Below are 23,795 nucleotides of genomic sequence, written 5' to 3'. Positions count from 1 at the left end.
ATACTAATCACTAATCTACCTACCGTCCAATAAGGTTAACTACATATGAATCCCCCATTCCAAAATTATAAGAACTTAACTCGCTTCTTGTCAAATGGTCGTACTTTTTTGGTTCTACTACGAAGAGTTCCCACCGCCTTAGGCGAGTGGACTAATCTCCCGCGGGAGTTTGCATGGGTACCTCGATGGGCAGCATCCCTCCCAGTTGAGATTTTTTCCATTCCCAAGGCTCGAACCCGAGACCTTGGTTAAGGAGCAAGAGGTCCTTAACCACTCATGCCAACCTCAATTGGTAAATGGTCGTACTTTTAATTAAATAACTAGTTTGTGGCCCGGGCGTTGCTCCGAGTTTTACTTTTAGTGGGATTTACTTATTTTAAATATGTGCGTATGTGGTGCTATTATCTGATTTACATTCAAGATCAGTGGCCGATCAACAAACTTCCTTCCCATATCCGAAAATCAAAACAAAGTCGAGTTCTCTTCTTCGTGATTAGTTGATTATTATACTCTTGTCAATGTTTCCCTCTTCACGCACTCATAATTACACTCCATTACCCTAATTTTTTTATTTTTTAAGCTTAAGTTGAGAAGAGAAGAATTATACATTTATAAGTTAAGTAATTAATTCCTTTTTGTTTGTTTTTTTCCTTTAATTCATTATTATCTATACTATATATTAAAAGGCGTTTAAAAGAAAGTTTATGTGACACGTGGCGCTCTTCTTATGGGTGGTTTGCTCAATGTAATCTTCATACACATTAAAAAAAAAAATCAAACATGGTTTGCATAAGGTTTGAATCCTTGACATTGAGTTTAAACAGTAAAGTCTTTACCACTAAGTTATTACATGTGTTCATGTTATCATTGCAGAAAGAAAATACAAGTAAATGTGAATATCATTAATGTAGTAACCCGGGGCATCGCATGGACCCAAAAACTAGTTCATTTTAAAAAGGTTGTATGTATTATTTAAATAGAAAGATAAAATATCATTGTGGCTAGCTAAGATGGTAAGAATGGTAACTTTTAATTCAATAGGTCTAGTGTTCAATCCTTGCTATACATGCTTTTTGGTTGCCAACTACATGTCATGATACTTAGTAGTGCTGATGTGGCGTAATAAGGAGGGATCTACGTGACACATATACGTTCTTATAAACGCCTTTTAATATATTACTATAGATTACAGTAATAATTAGTCATAGAGTTATGTTATATTTTGTATATAGGTTGCCATAATTTCAAAATAGTGGAGTAATAAATATCATTTTAATTAAAAACACTTAATAAAAATAATTTAATTACAAATCTAACTAATACTTTTAAACAAAAAATATGCTTACCAAGATGTCCAAGTGTCCCACTTCAATTTCATTTCTATTGTTGTCGAATTTTTTTTTAATTTTTTTTTAAATTTTTTATTTCCATTCCTTTGTTTTTCAAACTATCATACATTTTCATAACCTTGTGTTCTATTTTTTTTTTTTTTTGGCAAATAAGGGTATTTTATTACCAAAGAATAATGAATACATCTAGCCAAGCTAGAGACTAGTTAAGCACAAAACAAGAGTGCAACAGCAACACAAGCAACATAAGCTCATAAAACAACAAGCTAAACTAGCTCAACAGAAGTAATTTCTGACTGTCAGTAGCTCTACATGCTACTCTAAATTTGATATCATGCAGAACCTCAGTAGGAGTTCTACGCTTCTGGTTAAACACCTATCTCATTGGGTTGCAGCCAAACACTATAAATGCATTCACCAAAGTACATCAACAACAACTTATGCCTATAACCAGTTCTTTTAGTAGCTTTCAAAATCCAGATCAGTGCTTGATCAAAGGTAGTAAGCCTCCTTAGAAACTGCAGGTTGTGTAAAATATTCACCCAAATATCAGCAGCATTTTCACACTCGAAGAATAGATGAGCCACTGAAACTTAATGAACACACAGTAGACAGAAATCACTAGTAACCACATTCCATGACATCAGTCTGTCCTTAGTAGGTAACCTATTTCACAGAGCTAACCAGGTGATAAAAAGACTCTTGGGATAGCTGAATTGTTACAAACAATCCTTCTCTGGTTTACTTTCTCATGAGTACCCAGCAAGACATTGTGTTCTCATATTTATTAAACTATCATGTTTTTTCATTCTTACTTTTATTAGTTTCACCTTCTAAATTTAATTGGATCAATTCGCAACAAACTCACAACTGATCCTCTACGTAACGTTATTTCAACAATTTCGTTTTTCATTCCTCCTCTTCTTCTTTACAAATAGAAATAAGACATTATTTTGGAAAAAACAGTAATTAATTAAGAGAGAACTTGTGCGTTGCACAGGGTGAAAACTAATTTCATTTATAACGAGCGCGAATAACTATTATCCATAAGTAAAATCCGGCGGGAGAGACTCCAGGGATCTCCCTAGCACACATAATAGTACATTAAGGGCATACACACATTTATATATGAGACTAGCTATATATCTTCCTCTAGCTAAAAGTAGCTAGATTAGTAAGCTACCCTCAGCTTATTTGATACTCCCTCCGTCTCATTTTAACCTATAATTGTCACCCTCTGACCAAAAAGCTCTCACTAAAATTGGTCAAATGGAGCAAATAAAACGAAACAGATGAAGTATTTTTATGATCACAACAATGGATGAACATGATTAATTGTCACTCTTTTTCTTCTTAAGGTATTCCATGACCCAAGTATCACAAGCAAAGCAAACCAATTGAAAATCTTCAAATCCAGCCTCTTTGCCTAAGGCCTCAAACTCTTTTTTGGTTCTTGATTTTCCTCCCGTAAATGTCAACATAATCGAATCCCAAATGAAGGCCGTGTGAGCTTGGTAACTTGTTTTTGGCAATTCCGGTACGACGTACTCGCAGATTATTACTTTTCCGTCTTCCGGTAACGCTTCGTGGCAATTCTTCAATAGTTTTACACATTTTTCATCGGTTCCTGATTGAAACGTCCACTGAATTCACAAAGGAAAAAAAATTAACTCAAACGGACGATTAATTAATTACTTAGTTACTACGTATAATATAATGTTTTCATATAATATTTATTACGACCCCATAAAATTGGTATACCACTTAATATTGTTTTTTTGGTGTTAGCACCTGGTTCACCCTTTGGGCTAATACGGATTTGGGGCGAGTTTTGGGTGGATAGATTTCAATCCCCTCCCAATTATTATTGCAGGGGATCAAACACGGGTTCTCCCTAACATGTTCAATTCATCCCCAATCACCACTGAACCAACAAAGAATTGGTATCATTTAATATTATATGACTACTTAATTAATTTTACTCGATCCATATTGGCAAGTTGGCATCACAATCGAAATTAAAACTCACCTTCATAAATATAGCATCACCCTTAGGAACACTGTCGTACATGTCCCCTCCAACGTGCTCCACACCTAAAAATACGTAGAAATAATTAATTATCAAGAATACGCGTGAGTAGATCTTTTTTAATACGAAGTACATTGTGTATCGCTATTCGATGTCCTCAATCACTAAAAACACCCTTGTATATGTGGCAAAATGACGATTTTACGCTTTTAAAGAAAATTACCTCCCTCCCCCTTCATCCTTCCCCTTCACTTTTTTAAACTTTTTTTTGAATCGAAATTAATATTATTACCTCCGTTTCTAAATAGTTGCACAATTTTGACTTTTATTTATCTTACTTTGACCATATTTTTTTGCTAATACTTCGTAAAGTAAAAAGAAATATTATGTAAAATGTGTGGGGTACTCTGTATCCAGTTTGTGTCAATATATATTCACTACAAGCGTTTGTATCTTTAACGACAATCTAATTACAACGGGTCAAATATCCCGTCGCAAAAGTCTTTTTTCGACGGGGCTAACAACCAAACAAAGACGGGAACAACCGTCGCAAATGTCTTTTACGACGGGTTAACGACGAAATTTTCCATTAACGACGACCCTCTTTTATGACGGGTTCGCGACAGAAAATCTCGTCATTAATCAACGATTATTGGCTTTTAGCGACGGAATTTCCCGTCATTAATGGTACAATTTTTTGTTGTGATTTTTCTAAATATTGGTATTGATTGTCAAAATTATGTATGGGTAAACGTAAAAGTTAAAATGGTGTAACTATTTTGAAATGGAGAAAGTATTAATGATTAACAGGGAATATTAAGTTCTTAAATAATTACCTGGATAAGAGGGTGCATCCTTAATAATATGGGGCAGATCAAAATTGATGGCCTTAATTGAAGGATATTTATCCAGAATCATCTTAAGTGTGAGACCAGTCGCACCACCAACATCAATAATTGTCGAAATACCCTTAAATCCTTGGTAAGTATCTAGAAGTTTCTTCATAACAATGGTAGAGTGATGATCCATCCCCTCATAGAAAACCTTATAGAATCTTGAATCTGTTCCAAGATAGTCAAAAAAGCTCGTACCATTTGAATTTCTAAATGCACTTCCACCTACTAGCACTGCTTCTTTCAAATGTTTCCTTCAAATTAAAATATCTCAAATATAAGTTAGAAAACAATACCTCAGATATTAAAACATTTATGTGACATTATGATAACATAAAAGTAATTACGTACACTACAAGAAATTATACTGTTAACGATGGAAAATCTCGTCGCTAAAAGCCAATAATCGTTGATTAACGATGGGATTTCTTATCGCGCACCCGTCATAGAAAGGGACCGTCATTAATGGAAAATCTCGACGTTAACCCGTCGTAAAACACATTTGAGGCGGTTGTTCCCGTCTTTGTTTGGTTGTTATCCCCGTCTCAAAAAGATTTTGCGACGAAATTTTTAACCCGTCGTTATTAGATTGTTATTAAAAATTTAAATTCTTATAGTGAGAAAATAATACCTAGCTCGGATATTAAGAAAATTATGTGAGGAAGTACATTTTATAACACTGATTTTAAAAGTATTAGCATTTTTTTTAGTACCATTTAACATTTTCCATTCAAAATTCTGTCCAAGGCGCTCACGGGTAACGATCTACCTCCAACTATCAATAATTATACACCAATTAAAGGTAATTAGCCCCAAATATAAGCAATTTTCTTCGAATTACAAACTTTGATTTACAAATACAATGTGGCTATACTAATGACTTACTTTGGGTTCTCTAATTATCTTTGTTTGGGGGTAAATTAAACAATAACATGGAGTGGCAGTGCTACTAACAAAAAAAGAAGAATAGGTAGTTTTTCCAAAGGTAATGATTTTTTCTTCTTCTAAAATAAGTGTTATAAAAGGTAGTTCCCATAAAATTGTCTTACTTTTAACTTATTTCAGACAAAATGGGTTCACCAGTTAGGATTTGCTCTCCTCATCTTATGCTTATTGCTTATTAGTAAACCCAGAAAGACCAGATCAGAATAGACCGGGCAAGAAAAAACAAAAGGCATTCACATGCATAAACATCTATTCCAAACTATACCAGACCACATCAAACCAGGCTAGAAAAAACAAAAGGCATTCACATAAACATTTATTCCAAACTATATCAGACCAGACTAGACCAGAAACTAGAAAAATCATACCAAATCAGGTGAAGAGAATAAGGACTAATAGCCTACGAAAAGAAAGACGATCAAGTTAAACTCACCAAGTGTCCATAATAACCTTATCATGCATAAGATTAGCAAAGGCAGCGTAAGAAACCTCATCATCATTCTTAGCCAAAAACTGGCAAACCGGACCAAGCCCATATAACCTCTTAGGCTGACCATCATCTCCAACTTGTTGAGTACAAGTGAGGATAGTAAAGCTAGCCAAGAGGCGGAGCATACGGTCCAACACCACCGCGGCGTGGGGGTTCGTGGCGGGTAATTTGGCCACGATCTCCTCCGCGGAGAGCTGGGCCTCGGGCCCGGTGAAGTAAATGATGTCAAGGACGTTCAACTCTAACACGGTTTTGAAAACCATTGAGGGAACTGACCATGTAGCCAAGCACATTGCCATACATGAGGCTTCTTCTTCAGTAGTTGGATGGATTTGTGATTCATTGCTACCAATAATTGAACTCATTTTGTTAACTAAATAGAAATATGAAAAAAGATGTAAGATTTGTATAGAAATGCCTAGGATGAGATGAAATGTTACAAGGTGCATGTTGGGTATTTATATAGTGGTAGCTAGACCTGATCATGTTAAGCCCGGCCCGTTGGCCTGACCCAAAAAATAATGAGATTTTGGAACAGAATATTTAGGCCCGATTTTAATATTTTGGGACGGGTTTTTGGCTAGAGCATATTAAATGCACCAGAAAAAATACTCTTGATTGCACGGTGCATCTAATATTTTCAGTTTTTGGCAACTCAAAACAGGAATTTCAGTTATAAAATTACCCTGAAAAGCCTTTAGTTTGATCCGAAATAACGGATCTTGGCACACAAATTGGCACGAAATTTGACCCGCCTACCCGACAAGGTGGGATAAATTTTCATCCTCAGTTCCGCCCGAACCCAGCTCGACCCGCCTTTTGGCCGGGTGCAATAGTGGCAGTACACCCTACACAGTATGGGTATACACTAATCATGTAAAATTATGGCGTCATCATCCACTAATATCTATATGTCACCTAATACAAATAATGGTCGTTAATAATTTAGAATGTCAGTCCTGATTCACGTGATTCCTAATATTTTATTCTATCAACAGTATTTTTTTTTCTGCCAAATTACGGAGTATAAACGGGAAAGGGGGATTGAATCTGATTATCTGAACCAATCGTACATACACCTTAAATTTTACTCCCTTCATCCCGGAATACTTGACTTGTTTTCCTTATTGGACCGTCCCTTAATACTTGACCTGTTTCTAAAAATGGAAGTATTTTAACAATATTATATTATTTCTCACTCCACCCCTATTAACCCACCTACCCCCTACTCCATACAAAAAATAATTAAAAATTCAACCCCTACTCTCCCCCAACCCTACCCCTTTACACATTTCCCACTAACTACATTATAATAATACCCCACTATCAACTAATACCTATTAAATTAAATAAGTCAATTCAAATTCCTTAAACTCTGTGCCGGTCAAACCGGGTCGAATATTCCGGGACGGAGGGAGTAATCACTAAGAGTCTAAGTCAAAACCTCACTGGTTCATCAAAAATATGATGATTGAATGATTATATGCACTATCCATCTATAATAATATATTAAAAAAACGTCTTTAATAACGTAGGTGTGTTACGTGAAATTCTCTAATAACATCATGTCATTTTCTTAGCTAGGAATATGTACTACTTATAACGTACATCAAAATTTCTTGCATAAGATTTAAACCAGTGACCTATCACACGGAATTAGTTGATGGTTTACCATCTTAGCCAACAATTAGATATGATTTACATTTTTTTTAAATAGGTGGGAAAAAAAGACCCTACTGAACCAACACCTAACACAGGTTAACCGGTCTATCTATGCAGGTCTTCATATATTATATATTGCATGTAAATAGATACAACTCGGAACATCTAAATGAATATTATACTACGGAGTACGGAGTAGTGTTGTACTCCGTACAGAATTAATCCATAATATGATGTTCAAAATAGCAATCTAGGGTATCGCCCACACCAAACTGCACACTACTTTTTATTTTATAAAAGACTAGTTTAGGGCCCGTGCAACGCATGGCTACTACTAAAACAATTTATTATTTTAATAGTAACTAAATTTGAATAATACTATACAAAGTTATATGTAACGCCTCCACCGAGATTATACAATTATGACATATTTGATTATTCCAAATACTTAATTTCAATTTAGATGGGGTTTAATTGAATTGTAAATGTATGTAGATTTTATCATAGGAAATGTTGAAAATTTAATTGATTTTGCATAATCATGTACGTATTCCATAATCCTGTATGTATTCCTTAATTCAAGGTTACGAGCTTTCCGGGAGCCGATTTTTCGGGACAAATTTCACGACTATAAACACCGCCGCAACTCCCACATGAATTATGAAGAACAAACGTTTTCCGGATTTTCAGTTTTCCGGCGAATAATGAAGAAACAGGTATGAATTTCAGTTTTCCGGCGATTTATAAAAGGGGTAAAAAAAATACTCGCCGGAATTTCATTTTTCCGGCGACATTCCGGCAGCCAGTTGGTGGGGAAGGGGGGTTGAGAGAGAGGTGATGGAAAGGTGAGGTGAGAAGGGTAAAAAAATGAAAGGGAGGGGTAAGTTTTTATAAGGGTATTTCTGTACTTTCGCTATGAATAGTAGGGCGTTTTTAGCGTGGGTGGGCGTCGAATAGCGATACACATTCTTTAATGAATTTGTAGTTTTGATTTGCATTTTTTTTTTTTGCATAATCCCATGGTATCCCTTAATTTAAGATATTCTTGGAGATCCCTTTTAAATTAGAGTTCGTATGTAGGATCATTATTACTTTTGTGAAACCAAGTGTTTTTTTAAATGTCATACGGAGTAATCACTTTAATTAACATGTCACGTGTTGACTATTCTGCTACTCTTTTAGGTCCTGTTCTTTAGAGCTGAACTGAACTGAACTGAAATGAACTGAACTGAACTAAACTGAACTGAACTGAACTGAATGCTCCTGAACTGAACTGAACTGAACTTAACAGAATATATTACCGAAATAAATAATAAATAATAAATAATAAATAATAAATAATAAATAATAAATAATAAATAATAAATAACAAATAATAAATAACAAATAATAAATAATAAATAATAAATAATAAATAATAAATAATAAATAATAAATAATAAATAATAAATAATAAATAATAAATAATAAATAATAAATAATAAATAATAATAATAAATAATAAATAATAAATAATAAATAATAAATAATAAATAATAAATAATAAATAATAAATAATAAATAATAAATAATAAATAATAAATAATAAATAATAAATAATAAATAATAAATAATAAATAATAAATAATAAATAACAAATAATAAATAATAATAAATAATAAATAATAAATAATAAATAATAAATAATAAATAATAAATAATAAATAATAAATAATAAATAATAAATAATAAATAATAAATAATAATAATAAATAATAAATAATAAATAATAAATAATAAATAATAAATAATAAATAATAATAAATAATAAATAATAAATAATAAATAATAAATAATAAATAATAAATAATAAATAATAAATAATAAATAATAAATAATAAATAATAAATAATAAATAATAAATAATAAATAATAAATAATAAATAATAAATAATAAATAATAAATAATAAATAATAAATAATAATAATAAATAATAAATAATAAATAATAAATAATAAATAATAAATAATAAATAATAAATAATAAATAATAAATAATAAATAATAAATAATAAATAATAAATAATAAATAATAAATAATAAATAATAAATAATAAATAATAAATGATAAATGATAAATAATTAATAATTAATAATAAATAATAAATAATAAATAATAAATAATAAATAATAAATTAATAATAATTATTAATTAATAACTAAATAACTATATAATAAATAATAATAATAATAATCTGTAATTGATTACTCAATAATTACAATAAATGATAAATATTAATAACAATAATATTTCATATTTAATAACTAATAACTAAATAATTAATAACTAATAATCCGTAACTAATTAATAAATAATATTAATAAATAATTAGTTATAAATAATAATAATAATAATAATAATAATAATAAGTAATATAATAGTATAAATATAAATATAAATAATAAGTAATATAATAATATAATAATATAAATATAAATAATAGTATAAGTAATATTAATAATAATAATATAATTATAATTATAATTATTATTATTATCATTAAAATAAATTGAATTAAATTAAACTGAACTGAACTTAATGCTCCTGAACTGAACTGAACTGAACTGAATGCTCCTGAACTGAACTGAACTGAACTGAACTGAACTGAACTGAATGCTCCTAAACTAAACTGCCAAATAAGTCCTGAAACTGAAATTAAGCCAAAAAGAACAGGGTCTTAGGCTAGTCACACACCTTAAGCCACTGTCTATTAGTGGATGGTCGTTTAGAAAATAACTCCGATTTGCGGAGTGTTTAATGTTTTTTTTTAAAACTTAGTTACTCCGTAACTTATAAGAATTTGCGTTCTCTTAGAAATATTTATTAAAACTTTTTTTCCTCAAAATGAGTAGAGATAAGATGAATAAAATATTAATATGGCCGACAAAAGCCTATCATTTAGCTCTATACGAAGTTTAACGGAATGGTACATTGGCAAAATCAAGCAAAAGCCTTTGCGTACCTTAGTTTACAATAATATTGTTTTGTGACGCGACTTATAATAGTATTTACAAAAGGGTCTGCGCTAGGCGCACCGTTTACACGATTCCCGATAACTTCAGCCATGCCAAGGTTTTGTTGGGTAACTAATTAAGGGTGATACAATAAGTGCTCCGCATAGAAATTGGCTTCGGGTTTGACTTATTTTGCTCAGTTCTATGTGTCGGCACTCGGGATGCTCGATTTTGTAGGTCAGCGCCCGAATTTGCAAGTGATATATGATTTTGAGTGAAAAAGTGTCTCGAATACACTCGTATTCTCGATAAAAGTTAACCTATTATAATAATATTTCGTAGTAAACTGTAAACCATAAAACTACCCCTTTTCCAAAGTGGGTCGGATTATTTAGATGGGTGGTGGGTAAATCCAAGTTGACCTTTTAAACCAGTATCTTTTTTGAAGAAATAATTGGCCAGTTGCTTGGCTAGGATTTTTGACCCATGAATCCCATGACACATAAAAGATTAGCCTCGCCCTCGTGTCATCTGTCTATTAGTGGAAGACTGGAAGGTCAATACGAGCAGGAGTAGCATTTCGGGTTAATGGGTCAGGTTCGGGTTTGATTTCGGTTGGATTTCGGGTTGTGTCATAAAATGTCAGAAATGATGTAAAACTCAACATTACTACAAAATATGATAAATGGGTCAAATCGGGTCGATTTCAGGTCATTCGGGTTCGGTTCAGGTCGGGTTCGGTTTAGGTCGGGTTCGGGTTTCTTTCAGTAACTCCAAATCGGGTTCGAGTCGGGTTATCAGGTCGTGTCAAGGATTGCCAACCCTAAATACGAGTAGGATATGTAACTTTTTTTTAGGTATTTTCCTTTGAATTTAATTTAACTTACTAGTTGGGTATTGAGCCCTAAAAACATTACTGGGTTGATATAGATGCAACGCATACTCGAAATTTAAAGACGTATTACAGTAAAAACATTAGAAAACATTAGTTACTCTAAAGATTAATGACGAATCAGGCCCTCATAAGAGGAAATTTTATAGTGTATTTTTTTGTTCCTTCGCCTAAAATTTTAATATAACTGTAAAAACTCCGTATTTTATTACTTAATTATTTTTCAGGTTCCGTTAATTAAATTGTTCAAAATCTACCACTACTCGATATTGAGTCACTAGACTCACTGCTTAATTGGTTACGTGACATCAATAGACCAATCTCTAATTCACGATCAAATTCCACTACAGAATAAAATATAATCCTAAAAATAGCCTAAATTCCGACCAGACAAGTCATTCATTTAGATCTAAAAAAAGTAGTTTTACATCAGTCTCATACAATTATAGAGGAGCATCACTCATCACTCATTTAATTACTTGAAATAGAAAATTCAATGGAAATTAATTGATGCTATAAATAACAAAAGAACATTTAATACTTGATTCTGTTGAGAAGATCACAAGTACACATTTCAATAGAAGATACCATATTAATTACTACTACCTTCGTTTCATTAAGATTTTTAGGGTTTAGGATTTAGGGTTTTGGGCCGGATTGTATAATTACTCCGTATTTGTTAATAAAGCACTCCGTATAACAAAGTACTCTACATTTACATCTAAAAATTAATAATCATGAATTTGCTCAATAAATTTAAGTAATCACGTGACAAACATATGAGTAGTCAACGCATGAAAAGGTGTTTGGCTATCGATTTCCGACCAAAGGTGTGGTTTGACCCCTACAAAAAATTGTTTAGGTTTATTCTCACAATTTTTTTTTAAAACAATTTTTTTTAAGGTGATTTTTCATAAATTTGTATTTTTAAAAGGCGGTTTTTGACATGCTTAAAGAATATGACAATAATAGTTGATGTAATTTAACAACCAAAAATAATATATAAAAACCACGACGAATTAATAAGTGTCGTACTAGAAATTATAGTACTCCATCGCAATGACGCAATCTCGTATAGTCTACGTTGTATCTTAAATTATACGGAGTACTCCATAGCACCCCCTCGTAATTTAGTATTCCGAATATATATTTATAATGCACGCTATTCAACTAATTATTCACGCTATTAGTTTTATTTCATATGTAGTACATATTCCTAGCTAATTAGAAAATGACATGGCATCCTTAGAGCCTTAGAGGTTTTATGTAGCATATATACGAAGTATGTTATTTGTATTTTAATGGACAAAAAGTGCATACAATTAATATATTATCGAATGATATCTTGACTTAGTGATTAAGAGCAAGGATATATATACACGATAGGTTTGAATTCGAATTTTCCATTTCCATTTATAAAACTTATTGACGGAAAAGAAGAAATTATTGATGAATAAAATATTAGGAATCACGTGAATCAGGACTAACATTCTACTTAGGGAATCAGGACTAATATTAGGAATCACGTGAATCAGTAAATTATTACCGACCATTATGTGTATTAGGTGAAATACATAAATTAGTGGATGATGACGCCATATTTTACATGATTAATGACCGGTTCGAACCCGGTTGGGCCCTTCATGTTGGTTTTTTTTTTTTTAAAAAAAAAAAATTACATGATTAATGTGTAGTTGTGTACGCATGCATAGTATGTAAGCTATTAATGGTTCGTTGATTCAGTGGAGATCGGGTTTGAACTTAGGGTATTTGGGGCGGATTTTATAGGAGACCTGTCCCAAATCTGCCCTAATTAAGTAGGCAGTTGGGGATGGAGGGAGGTTTGGCGCGTGATGGGGCGATGATGAGTATACAAATCATACCCGTTATGGTAATAAGGAGCATGTGGATTTTTTGTTGGACCCACCTCATCCCCACCCGTCCGGCGTGATACTCGTCAATCCTACCCGAGTATCACTTCCTACGTGAATTGAAAAATTTAAAGAAGATAAAAAGTTGAACAATTATTTTTATGCGTTTGGATTTGTTTGTAGTATGAGATAATATGAATTAAGGCGGGATTTTTAGTTTTGTTTTTTTGAATTTTTTTTGTTACGGAAGTTACTTTTTTCCCGTAATGTTTGCTAATAAAAAAAACTAGGTGGGTGTTGGCGCGGATATGGGGCGGAGATAAGACGGGGATGGATATCCAGGCAGGTGGTGGGGCGGAGATGAATTTTAGTTTGCACCCGTTGGGACGTGAATGAGATGAATTTTGTATGCGTCATGAGTGATAGGGAGGGGATGAGGATGAAATTTTTTGGTGGGGATGCGGTTGGAGGGAGCCACATCCGCATTCGCCCCGCCGCATTGACATCCCCAGTTGAATTTGGTAGGAGGACTACATGTTCGATCTCCCGCAACAACAATTGCGAGGGGACTGAAACCTATCCAATCAAAACTCGCTCCAAAATAGCCCTAATGGTGAAACGAGTGGTAACAAAAAAAAAAAAAACAAACTATGTAGGGCGTACTGTCACTACAAGACCTGATCAAAAGGTGGGTAGAGCTGGGTTCGGGCCAGACCGAGGATAAAAAAATCCTATCATGTCGGGTCAACTAGGTTGGCCAATTTCGTGTGCCAAAAATCCGTTTTTTCGTATCAAAATAGAAGGCTTTTCGGACCAATTTTATTACTGCAATTCCTTTTTTGAGTTGCCAAAAATCCGTTGAAAACAAATAAAATCGAGCCTAAAAATTCCATCCAAAACCCGTTATTTTCCGTGTATCGGGCCAGCGGGACTGACTTAAGATGATTAGGTCTAGCCACTATACTATTTGTTATATGTACTTCGTAATACATATTTTTGTGGATTGTGTACGATAGGTGTCAGGTTCGAATCTTGTTAACCCATGTACTCCGAAGCGTATTGCAGAAATTTTTTAAGCACCTTATTAAAATATTATACATGACACACATAGTTATTAGAGACATTTTTAATAGATTAAGAATCACATGAATCGGGACTAACCTTTCTAAATCATTACCGACCATTATTGGTATTAGGTGACATACATAAGTTCATCGCTTATGTTATTTAATTCTTGACAATAAACAGTGACATTAGCAAAATTATTCAAGTGCAATGTAATAAACATATTTTGAGAAAAATGCCCCTAGCTAGAATTTTATTATCTTGACAAATATCTTGAACTTTTTTCAAATTTTTTGTGCACTAGTTTGAGAATCTTTGTAAAGATCGATCTGTTGATATTGTTCCACAAATTCATTAATTGTTTCACATTTACCTCTAGACTTTTTCACATTAAGTTTGAGATGTCGGAGGGATGATGAGTCTTGGGATCTGTATGATCTAAAACATTAAACGCCATAATTTTATATTAATTAAATCAAATTAAAATATTGTACATTTTACATGTCAAGAATGAAAGAAATCATGTTCTTGATATTGTTTACCGTGAGAGCCGGATGAAATGCCGACACTAGGGATGTCAATGAGCCGATACGCTCGTGAACAACTCGTGAACAAGCTCGGTCAAAGCTCGTTCATTAGTAAATAAATCGAGCTTGAACAAAAAAATTTAAGCTCGTTTAATAAATGATACTAGCTTGAACAACCTAGTGTTCGGCTCGTTTAGGCTCGCGAACAACTCGTTCATGTTCATTTCCAAGCTCGTTCGTGTTCGTTTACAAGCTCGTTTAAAAGATCGCGAATAACTCGTTCTCGTTCGTTCAAGCTCGTTTATATTAAATTTCTAAAAAAATATATATATTTATAGTAAATATAATAAAATATTAACAAACAATATATTAATGATATTATTCATATAGTTATGCTAAAATTAAGGGTAAGAAATCAACTATATACTAGTATATTACCAAAACCATATATGCTTACTATTCTTATTTTTTCGATCAAGGATATATTAAAATTCCTAAAGGTCAAAACCCTCAAGTTTATGCTTTTATGTTTTATAATTTTTAACATAATATTTCGTTTATTAATATGATCGTTTAAATTCAATCTTACTTGTTTATTAAGCCTCGTTTATTAAGGCTCCTTTGCTAATAGCTCGGCTCAGATCGAAGTTGAACTTAAATCTTAAATGAGCTACTCGTGAGCTAAGCTCAAACAACAAAAATCTTAAATGAGCCAAGCTCGAATAGGAAAAATAAAAGCTCGGTTAAACTCGGCTCGAGCTCGAACTTGGAAATTTCTTATCAAGCGTAGCTCGAACATCCAAATACTCGGCTCGGCTCGTTAACATCCCTAGCCGACACATCTTCGTTTACCATGATGAGATTATACAGGTTGGTTTAATTGAAAACAAATAGTTGACTTATGCATGTGAATATACTACGTTGTACCCAAGACTTGGTTTTTATTTATTTATTTTATTTATTTATTTTATTTATTTTTACGTCAGCAATAATTGATTTTTAAAAACCACTGGTATATTGCAAGACTATCCAACTGGTATTAGTTGGCATTCATAAATTGGTGGTTGATGACGCCATAATTTAGAATGCTTATATTAATCTAATTGACTAATTTCTACTTATTTTCCCCGAACTTATTACGGAGTATATCTTATCATAACTTATTTTAATCATAAATTTTACTTAACGCTTATTTTTTTTTGAACTTATCTTAACTGAACTTATTTTTTCCTGGAAATAAAGTGGAAATAAGGTGAACCAAATAAAGTCATATTTTGTTCTCATCACCTTATCCTCATTGCTTATTAATTAAATCAGATCAGAAAAATCAAACCAGATCATAGCACAACAAAAATAACAAAAACACTCTTATAAAAAATTCAGAGAATTATAAAACCTTACTTGAATAGTGTGTGCACACATTGTATTAGTGTGTAGTGTGTATTGCCACTACTATATAAATACCCATCATCACCTTATAACATTTCATCTCATCCTAGGCATTGCTACAAATCTTACATATTTTTTCATACTTTTATTTTACCAATTAATTAACAAAATGAGTTCAATTATTGGTAGCAATGAATCACAAATCCATCCAACTACTGAAGAAGAGGCCTCATGTATGGCAATGTGTTTGGCTACATGGTCAGTTCCTTCTATGGTTTTCAAAACCGTGTTAGAGTTGAACGTCCTTGACATCATTTACTTCACCGGGCCCGAGGCCCAGCTGTCCGCGGAGGAGATCGTGGCCAAATTACCCGCCACGAACCCCCATGCCGCGGTGGTGTTGGACCGTATGCTACGGCTGTTGGCTAGCTTTACTATCCTCACTTGTACTCAACAAGTTGGGGATGATGGACACCCTAAGAGGTTGTATGGGCTTGGCCCGGTTTGCCAGTTTTTGGCTAAGAATGATGATGAGGTTTCTTATGCTGCCTTTGCTAATCTTATGCATGATAAGGTTATCATGGACACTTGGTGAGTTTTAATTTGTCTTTCCTTTTGACTAATTTATCTTAACTTGTTTTTTCTGAAATAAGTTAAACAAAATATTTTGCGTGCCCACGCTTTATATTAATGTTAAAGTGTTAGATTGACCAGAAAAAATTTATTTTTGCTACACTTATCACTACAAAATAATCGGTTTATAGAGTTTCGAAAGCCAGTCTCCTATTAATCCAAATCCGTCTCATAATATTTTCTTGAGACGGTTTAGAGACAGGAATAGGGTGTCTCTATATTGGTCTTCTCAAATACTTTGAGACGGAATTGGGCAATTAGTCTGTTACAAATTTGAGATGAAAATTTTGAAACTAGCTCCATATAAATTCCCTCTTAATTAAGTATTCTTTAGCAAAGAAGTTGATAAAATTCCTTCTTAATTAACATTAGGGTTTGTTTGTTTTAACTTATTCGGTTTATAAATTTAGTAATCTTTATCATCCGTCTCAACCTTCTCTAAAGCAGTATTATTATATTTTGTAGTGCATATATACGGAGTACTTATTTTGTCCGAACTTAACTGAATATAGAAGTATATATATATATATATATATATATATATAAATAAATATAAATAAATATATATATATATATATATATATATATATATATATATATATATATATATATATATATATATATATATATATATATATATATATATATATATATAAATTTGTTTTTCTCAAACAAGTTAAAACAAACAAACCATATTGTTAATTATATTGTCATCACCCGAATTTGAAATCCAACTTAATAAAATATCTCACACATGTACGTACCTTGAAATTTTACAGGAAACATTTGAAAGATGCAGTGTTAGTAGGTGGAAGTCCATTTAAAAACACATATGGTACGGGCATATTTGACTACCTAGGAACAGATTCAAGATTCTATAAGGTTTTCTATGATGGCATGGATCATCACTCCACCATTGTTATGAAGAAACTTCTAGATACTTACCAAGGATTTGAAGGTATCTCGACAATTGTTGATGTTGGTGGTGCGACTGGTCTCACACTTAAGATGATTCTGGATAAGTATCCTTCAATTAAGGCCATTAATTTTGATCTGCCCCATATTATTAAGGATGCACCCTCTTACCCAGGTAATTAAGAATCTAATATTATATTCCTTGTTTAATGTATCTATTAATTACATTAATTGCGCGTACGTAGTATTAATTGATAATTACTGTAATACAAAATTTTATATGCTATGGTATTATGTACAGGACCAACTTGTCACCAAATAAGTATTCTTTTTAATCTAATAACTAGTATTTGGGCTCGGGCGATGCCCCGGATTATTATGTGAATAACATTAATTATTATATTTCTTAATGAAACTATGTTTGAATTTTTTCCACAAAATAATAATTCTATATTATATCAATATTAATTTTGCAAAGATAACATGTAAAAGGTTATAGCTCAATTGGATAATACTCTAGTGTTTGAAACACGAGGTTGCAGGTTTGAATTTTATGCTAACCATATTTCTTATTTTTTTTAAATGAAAGTGTATTAATAGCATAGACTTATGGATTGAGGGAGAGCTCCACGTGACGTGTAAACGTTTGTAAAAACGCCTTTTAATATATAGTATAGATTACTCAATTTGATCAAATAATTATAGTCTATTTATATTAATTTATATTACACTCTCCAATCAAATAGATAAAGTGTTTAATCAAATAATTTTTTTTAATGATAACATCAGCGCTCTTACGCTTATGACGTTGTTATGAAAGACTACCTACTCTCAAGTTAATTATTTATGTGTGTGTACTTGTAGGTGTTGAACACGTTGGAGGGGATATGTATGAAAGTGTTCCCAAGGGTGATGCTATTTTTATGAAGGTACGTGAGTTTAAATTTCATTATCTTGCCAAGTAATTATAATATTTTTGAACCATAGATAATATATAACGAGCGAAGTTAGTTAAGTAGTCACGTAATACTAAATCATATTATCAACTTGTTACATTTTATGAGTTCGTAATAAAATATATCCTTTGTGTACGTGTTACAGTGGACTTTCCAATCAGGAACCGATGAACAATGTGTGACGTTATTGAAGAATTGCCACGAATCGTTACCAGAGGATGGAAAAGTAATAATTTGCGAGTACGTCGTACCGGAATCGCCGAAAACAAGCTACCAAGCTCATACGGCCTTCATTTGGGATGCGATCATGTTGACATTTCCAGGAGGAAAGTCAAGAACCAAAAAAGAATATGAGGCCTTAGGGAAAGAAGCTGGATTTGAAGATTTTCAATTGGTTTGTTTTGCTTGTGATACTTGGGTCATGGAATATCTCAAAAAGAAGAGTGTCAATTAATTAATAAAATTTTAAGTTAATGATCATGTGATCGAATCAATCAGACCTTTAATTAATGTACTAGTATTTGTGCTCGTGCGATGCCTCAATTTTAATTCACGGGTAATAATTAATTAATTATTCCCTTTATGAATAAAGATCATTGTTGGTTTTACTTTTTATTTATTAAATTTTCTTTATTAATTAATTAAAATGCAATTTTGTTTTAATAATTATGATAGTTCGATGGTTAGTCATTAGTGAAGATCGAAACTTAAAGTCACAATTTTGTTTTGAAACCTATTTATAACTTGCATTTGAGAAAGATGAGAGAAATTCAGTAAGGTATAGAGTTATTTCTACTATTATTATCAACTGATTTTAATATATATAAAATCTTCTTTGGACTTATTAATTGAACAAACTCCCATACGGCCATACCCCATTTAATAGTTCAAGCATTGTACAAACCAATAAACATATTTGAGTTTTTTTTTTTTTTTTTTTATAAAATATATGACATGGAACGAGACTCTACAGGTGGTGTACTCTGGATTCGATCTCATATCTATATAGTATATTATTTATTGTTTTGTTTAACGTTGTGACTTGCAAATTCTATTATGATATTGGTGGAATTGTTACAATTCTTTGCATATGTTCCAACAATGAATAATGAACTGAATTATTAATGTTTCTCCCCACTAAAATAATGTGTCATTTGTAGTCGAGTCTTTGGTATTGATGCTTCCTTTACATATATACTGAGTAATTAATAAGGAATAATCGATTAAGTAAGAATTGATGATAATTCGATACTTAGAATTCGTGAACCAAATATTTATAGAGTCACACCAACCACCACAAAACTTTGTATAATGATATGATTAATGATCAACCATCTGCTTAACATACTAGCCAAATTATACGATGATTCATGTACCATTTAATTTAAACGGTTGAATATACAACAAAATTATGCATCAATTAGAAATGGATATGATTTTGAGACGGATACAATAAACATCTCAAACTTGAGACGGATTACTAAAATTTCGTCTCTAAATTAAAATTGAGATGGAATTGTATATGAAATTTCAAAAATTCCGTCTCAAATTTGTAATGAATTTGCAAAAATTTCGTCTCAATTTTTTTTTCGGTTTTTTCATGAAATGCCCCTGAGGTTTCACGAAATGCATCAAATACACCCGCGCGTTTCAAAATACATAATATACCCCTATTTAAACTTATTTGCACCAAATGCCCTTAGAATTAACGGAAGTCTAACTCCGTTAACATTAACTCTTAATTAATCTAACTAATCCTAATTTAACCATAATTAAACACCGATTAGTCTAATTAATCCTAATTAACACCTAATGAACCTTAATTAACTCTAACTCCCCTCTCTCCTCTCACTCTCCTCTATCCTCTCAATCTCACGCCTTTTTCTGGGTATCAAAATGGTGAACCCAACCACAATATTTCCTTCTTCAAACCATCTTCATCAAACATCAATTGCTAACTCATGTAGATATGTACTTCATGATATATGTTGGTTACTTGAGTAGCTTGGGACGGTGACGAAATCGGGAGGTTTAGGAGCGGATTTCTTAGGATCTGGCGGCTGAGGGGTGGTTTCAGGCTTTAAGGGCGGAGGGGTGGTTTCTGGCTTTGAGGGCGGCGGAAGAGGAGAGACAGTGTTGAAAGCGGAGGTGGTGTTGATGGGTGATTGGACCTCCATTGGTGGTGGTGGTTGTATTTGTGCTTGCTGCTCTCGTGAATGGAAAGTCAAGTTGACAGACATTGATTTGGCTGCCCTCGATTCCAATCGCTGCTATTCTACTCTCCTATTTCTGCTACTGCTGCTATATATCTCTTTCTGCAGAAGAACTCAACCCCAAGAACGAAAATAAGAAAACAAAATCGAAAAAGAAATTAAAATTTGAAGACGAAATTCATTCTAATCTACGAATTGTTTATGATTCTCTAATCTAATTCTAACTACCCTGCGCTATTCTCTTTCCTAGCTGTTATTCTACCTCGCCCAATACAAATTAGAACTTCGTTTTAGAATTTGTTCTTCAGCATTTATGTTCTTCTTTTTGGTTCGAGGGAGCAGCTGCGATTAGAGGAGATAGAGAATAGCGCAGCAGGAATTGTTTTATGTTTTTCAGATTTTGATTTTTGTTGGTTTTCCTATTTTAGATTTTGCAGCTGGGTTCTTCGTGAGTATATAATAGCAGCAACAACAACAACAAAGGGCGAAAAATGGCAGAATTTGGGTAAATTAGAGAGAGATTAGAGCCACTAGAATTCCAATTTGTAGTTTAGATTTTCGATTTTAGGTATTAAACTCTCAAATTTTCATATTCTCTTCTTCAATTTTTTGGGTTTTGTTCTTGAATTTTCAGATTTATTGTTCTTCAATTTTGGGCTTCAAATTCAATTGTATTTGTTAGCTAGAGTTAATTAGAGGCAATTAGAGGTTAATACTAACGGAGTTAACGGCCGTTAGTCATTAAAGATATTCAAGGGCATTTGGTGCATTTTTTTAAGAAATAGGGGTATATTATGTATTTTGAAACGCGCGGGTGTATTTGGTGCATTTTGTGAAACCTCAGGGGCATTTCATGAAAAAACCGTTTTTTTTTGAGACGCCCTCTATAGAGACGCCCTATTTCTGTCTCAAAATCCGTCTTTAAGCACCAATTTGAGACGGATTTAGACTATATAGAGACAAAATTTCTCGTCTCTATAAAATGATCATTTTGTAGTGATATACTTTATGAAGTTTTGCAACATAAATTAGCCTAACAACCGAGGAGGCGGCCCAAGAGTTATATTGACATCATTTATTTACATAACCACAAACGTAGAATGATTGGAATAGTTTTAGTACAAACCGTTGTGTTATAATAAATCGAGGTAAATTTTTTGCTAAAATAATTGAAATCTTAATCCTTATACATGAATGCTTCACTTGTGTAAACTTTTTACGTGTATATTTGATTAGGGTTGAGTGGAGGACTGATTGAGGACTTTAACTTCGATGTCACGGTTCGATAGAGCTTTGAGGCTTGAAATAAATACTCATTAAATAGGTCACTAATAACAACACCAATCAATTTATAAATACAAGGATCATTCAGTGAACACGTAGATGAAGTAGTTGGCCGTAATTGCATGGCACCAATAATTAAAGATGGCACTGGGTCAGGATGAGCTGAGACATGACACGATCTATCACAAAAATGTACAACGTGTGTACGAGAAAAGTATGGCACCCTAGGGGCACGAAGTTGTGGGCTGAACTCGGGCCTCAATTTATTTGGAAAATCACGACACAACCCGAAACAACAAAATACGCTAAATTGTGTGAAATTATGCTTACGAGTTTGGGTTGTGTCTGGGCCGCCGTTTAGACATTTGTGGTTCGGCATGGCTCGACACTTTCTTTTTTGACAACTTCGTAGTATAACGTATTTGTATTATTTGGTTATAAGAAACTTTAACTACTCCGTAATATTTTATTCGTTATCTTTCTTTGTACTATCTATTACTATATATTAAAAGAGACACCAGGAATTGACACGTATCTATTATTACTATATATTAAAAGAGACACCAGGAATGGCACGTGTCAATTCCTGGTGCGATATTTTTCCGCCGAAAAACACTTTCCCAAAAAAGTGTATTTGTTTTATTTTATTTTTATTCTCTAACTTTTTTTTATAAATTATTTATGTATGGAAACAAAATTTAGTTTATAAATTATGGCAATAATAGATACGACGTAATAATAATTATTCTAAATTGGTAATATTTTAGTCAAATCGCTATATTAATGATGGAAAATATATCACCCAATATTTTAGTCAAATTACCATATCAGCATTTTAAATATGCATATTAGATGAATAAATTTAAACGAGTATGTTAAAAATGTTATAACTATTCAGTAGTTTGGGAGATATTCATTTAAATATGTTGTGGAAAAATTGATCAAAATCCGTACGTACACGGGATCTAAGCTAGTTTGACAATAAGAGTGTAACTTTAATTTGATCGGGTATCGAGTACCCAACTATACATGGATCCGGAACGACCACCCGGCCAATACAATTCCGGTTTTGAAACTGCCGATTTCTATCCGGTTCTGATTCCGATTCGAGGTATATATCCGGAAATTTTGCTCACCCTAACTTCTATTGAGGAAGGACACGCCAATGTTTTAGTTAAGGATGCCATATAAATCATGAGTATTTTCTATTCATATCCTTCGAAATCCCAAACTCCCCCTCGTAATTATTGGTCACATTACTAAAAAATTCTGTTCCTAAAATTTAGTACTTCGAATTTTATAAATTATCTTTTTCTACTGAAATACGGCCTAGCATTCATATCGATTGTTGACGATTTTATTAGTTATCAGAGTTTGTCGATGATGCCATAATCACTGCATGGCATGGTACGTATAGATTGAAAAAATTATTTTTGATTAATTTATATGAATTTATTTTGTCCGAATTTATATGAGTTTATCTAAATTTATCTGAAACAAACAAACATTAAATACATTTCTCTCTATAATACGAACAATCTCTCTTACAATATGAAAAATTCCAACATATTTCAAAATGAAAATAGTGCGAATTATTACGCGCGCATGTGCAGATCTTTAGTATTTTAGTTTCGCTCCCTTAAAATTTGAAACATCGATACTTTTATAAATCTCATACCATTATAAAT

At 32.3% G+C, this 23,795-nt stretch overlaps 2 protein-coding genes across 2 annotated transcripts; one reads left to right on the top strand and one right to left on the bottom strand.

Annotated features, from left to right (window-relative positions):
• Nucleotides 1–2,334: 2,334 nt before the first annotated feature.
• Nucleotides 2,335–6,144, bottom strand: LOC110780238 (caffeic acid 3-O-methyltransferase). The gene is made up of 4 exons (XM_056838322.1): nt 5,650–6,144; nt 4,215–4,525; nt 3,379–3,443; nt 2,335–2,992 (listed from the first exon to the last, which is right to left on the bottom strand). The coding sequence occupies exons 1-4, from the start codon at nt 6,069–6,071 to the stop codon at nt 2,681–2,683; spliced, it is 1,110 nt and encodes a 369-aa protein (XP_056694300.1). The 5' UTR covers nt 6,072–6,144; the 3' UTR covers nt 2,335–2,680.
• A 10,029-nt stretch (nt 6,145–16,173) lies between these two features.
• LOC110784177 (caffeic acid 3-O-methyltransferase) lies at nt 16,174–19,225 on the top strand. Its single transcript, XM_021988613.2, has 4 exons — nt 16,174–16,697; nt 17,519–17,829; nt 18,519–18,583; nt 18,756–19,225. The coding sequence occupies exons 1-4, from the start codon at nt 16,276–16,278 to the stop codon at nt 19,062–19,064; spliced, it is 1,107 nt and encodes a 368-aa protein (XP_021844305.1). The 5' UTR covers nt 16,174–16,275; the 3' UTR covers nt 19,065–19,225.
• The last annotated feature ends 4,570 nt before the right edge of the window (nt 19,226–23,795 follow it).

This window comes from Spinacia oleracea, chromosome 3, assembly GCF_020520425.1.
Source record: "Spinacia oleracea cultivar Varoflay chromosome 3, BTI_SOV_V1, whole genome shotgun sequence".
Taxonomy (NCBI): Eukaryota; Viridiplantae; Streptophyta; class Magnoliopsida; order Caryophyllales; family Amaranthaceae; genus Spinacia; species Spinacia oleracea.
The sequence above is the reverse complement of the archived record's forward strand: the minus strand, read 5'-3'. Positions and strand labels throughout refer to the sequence as shown.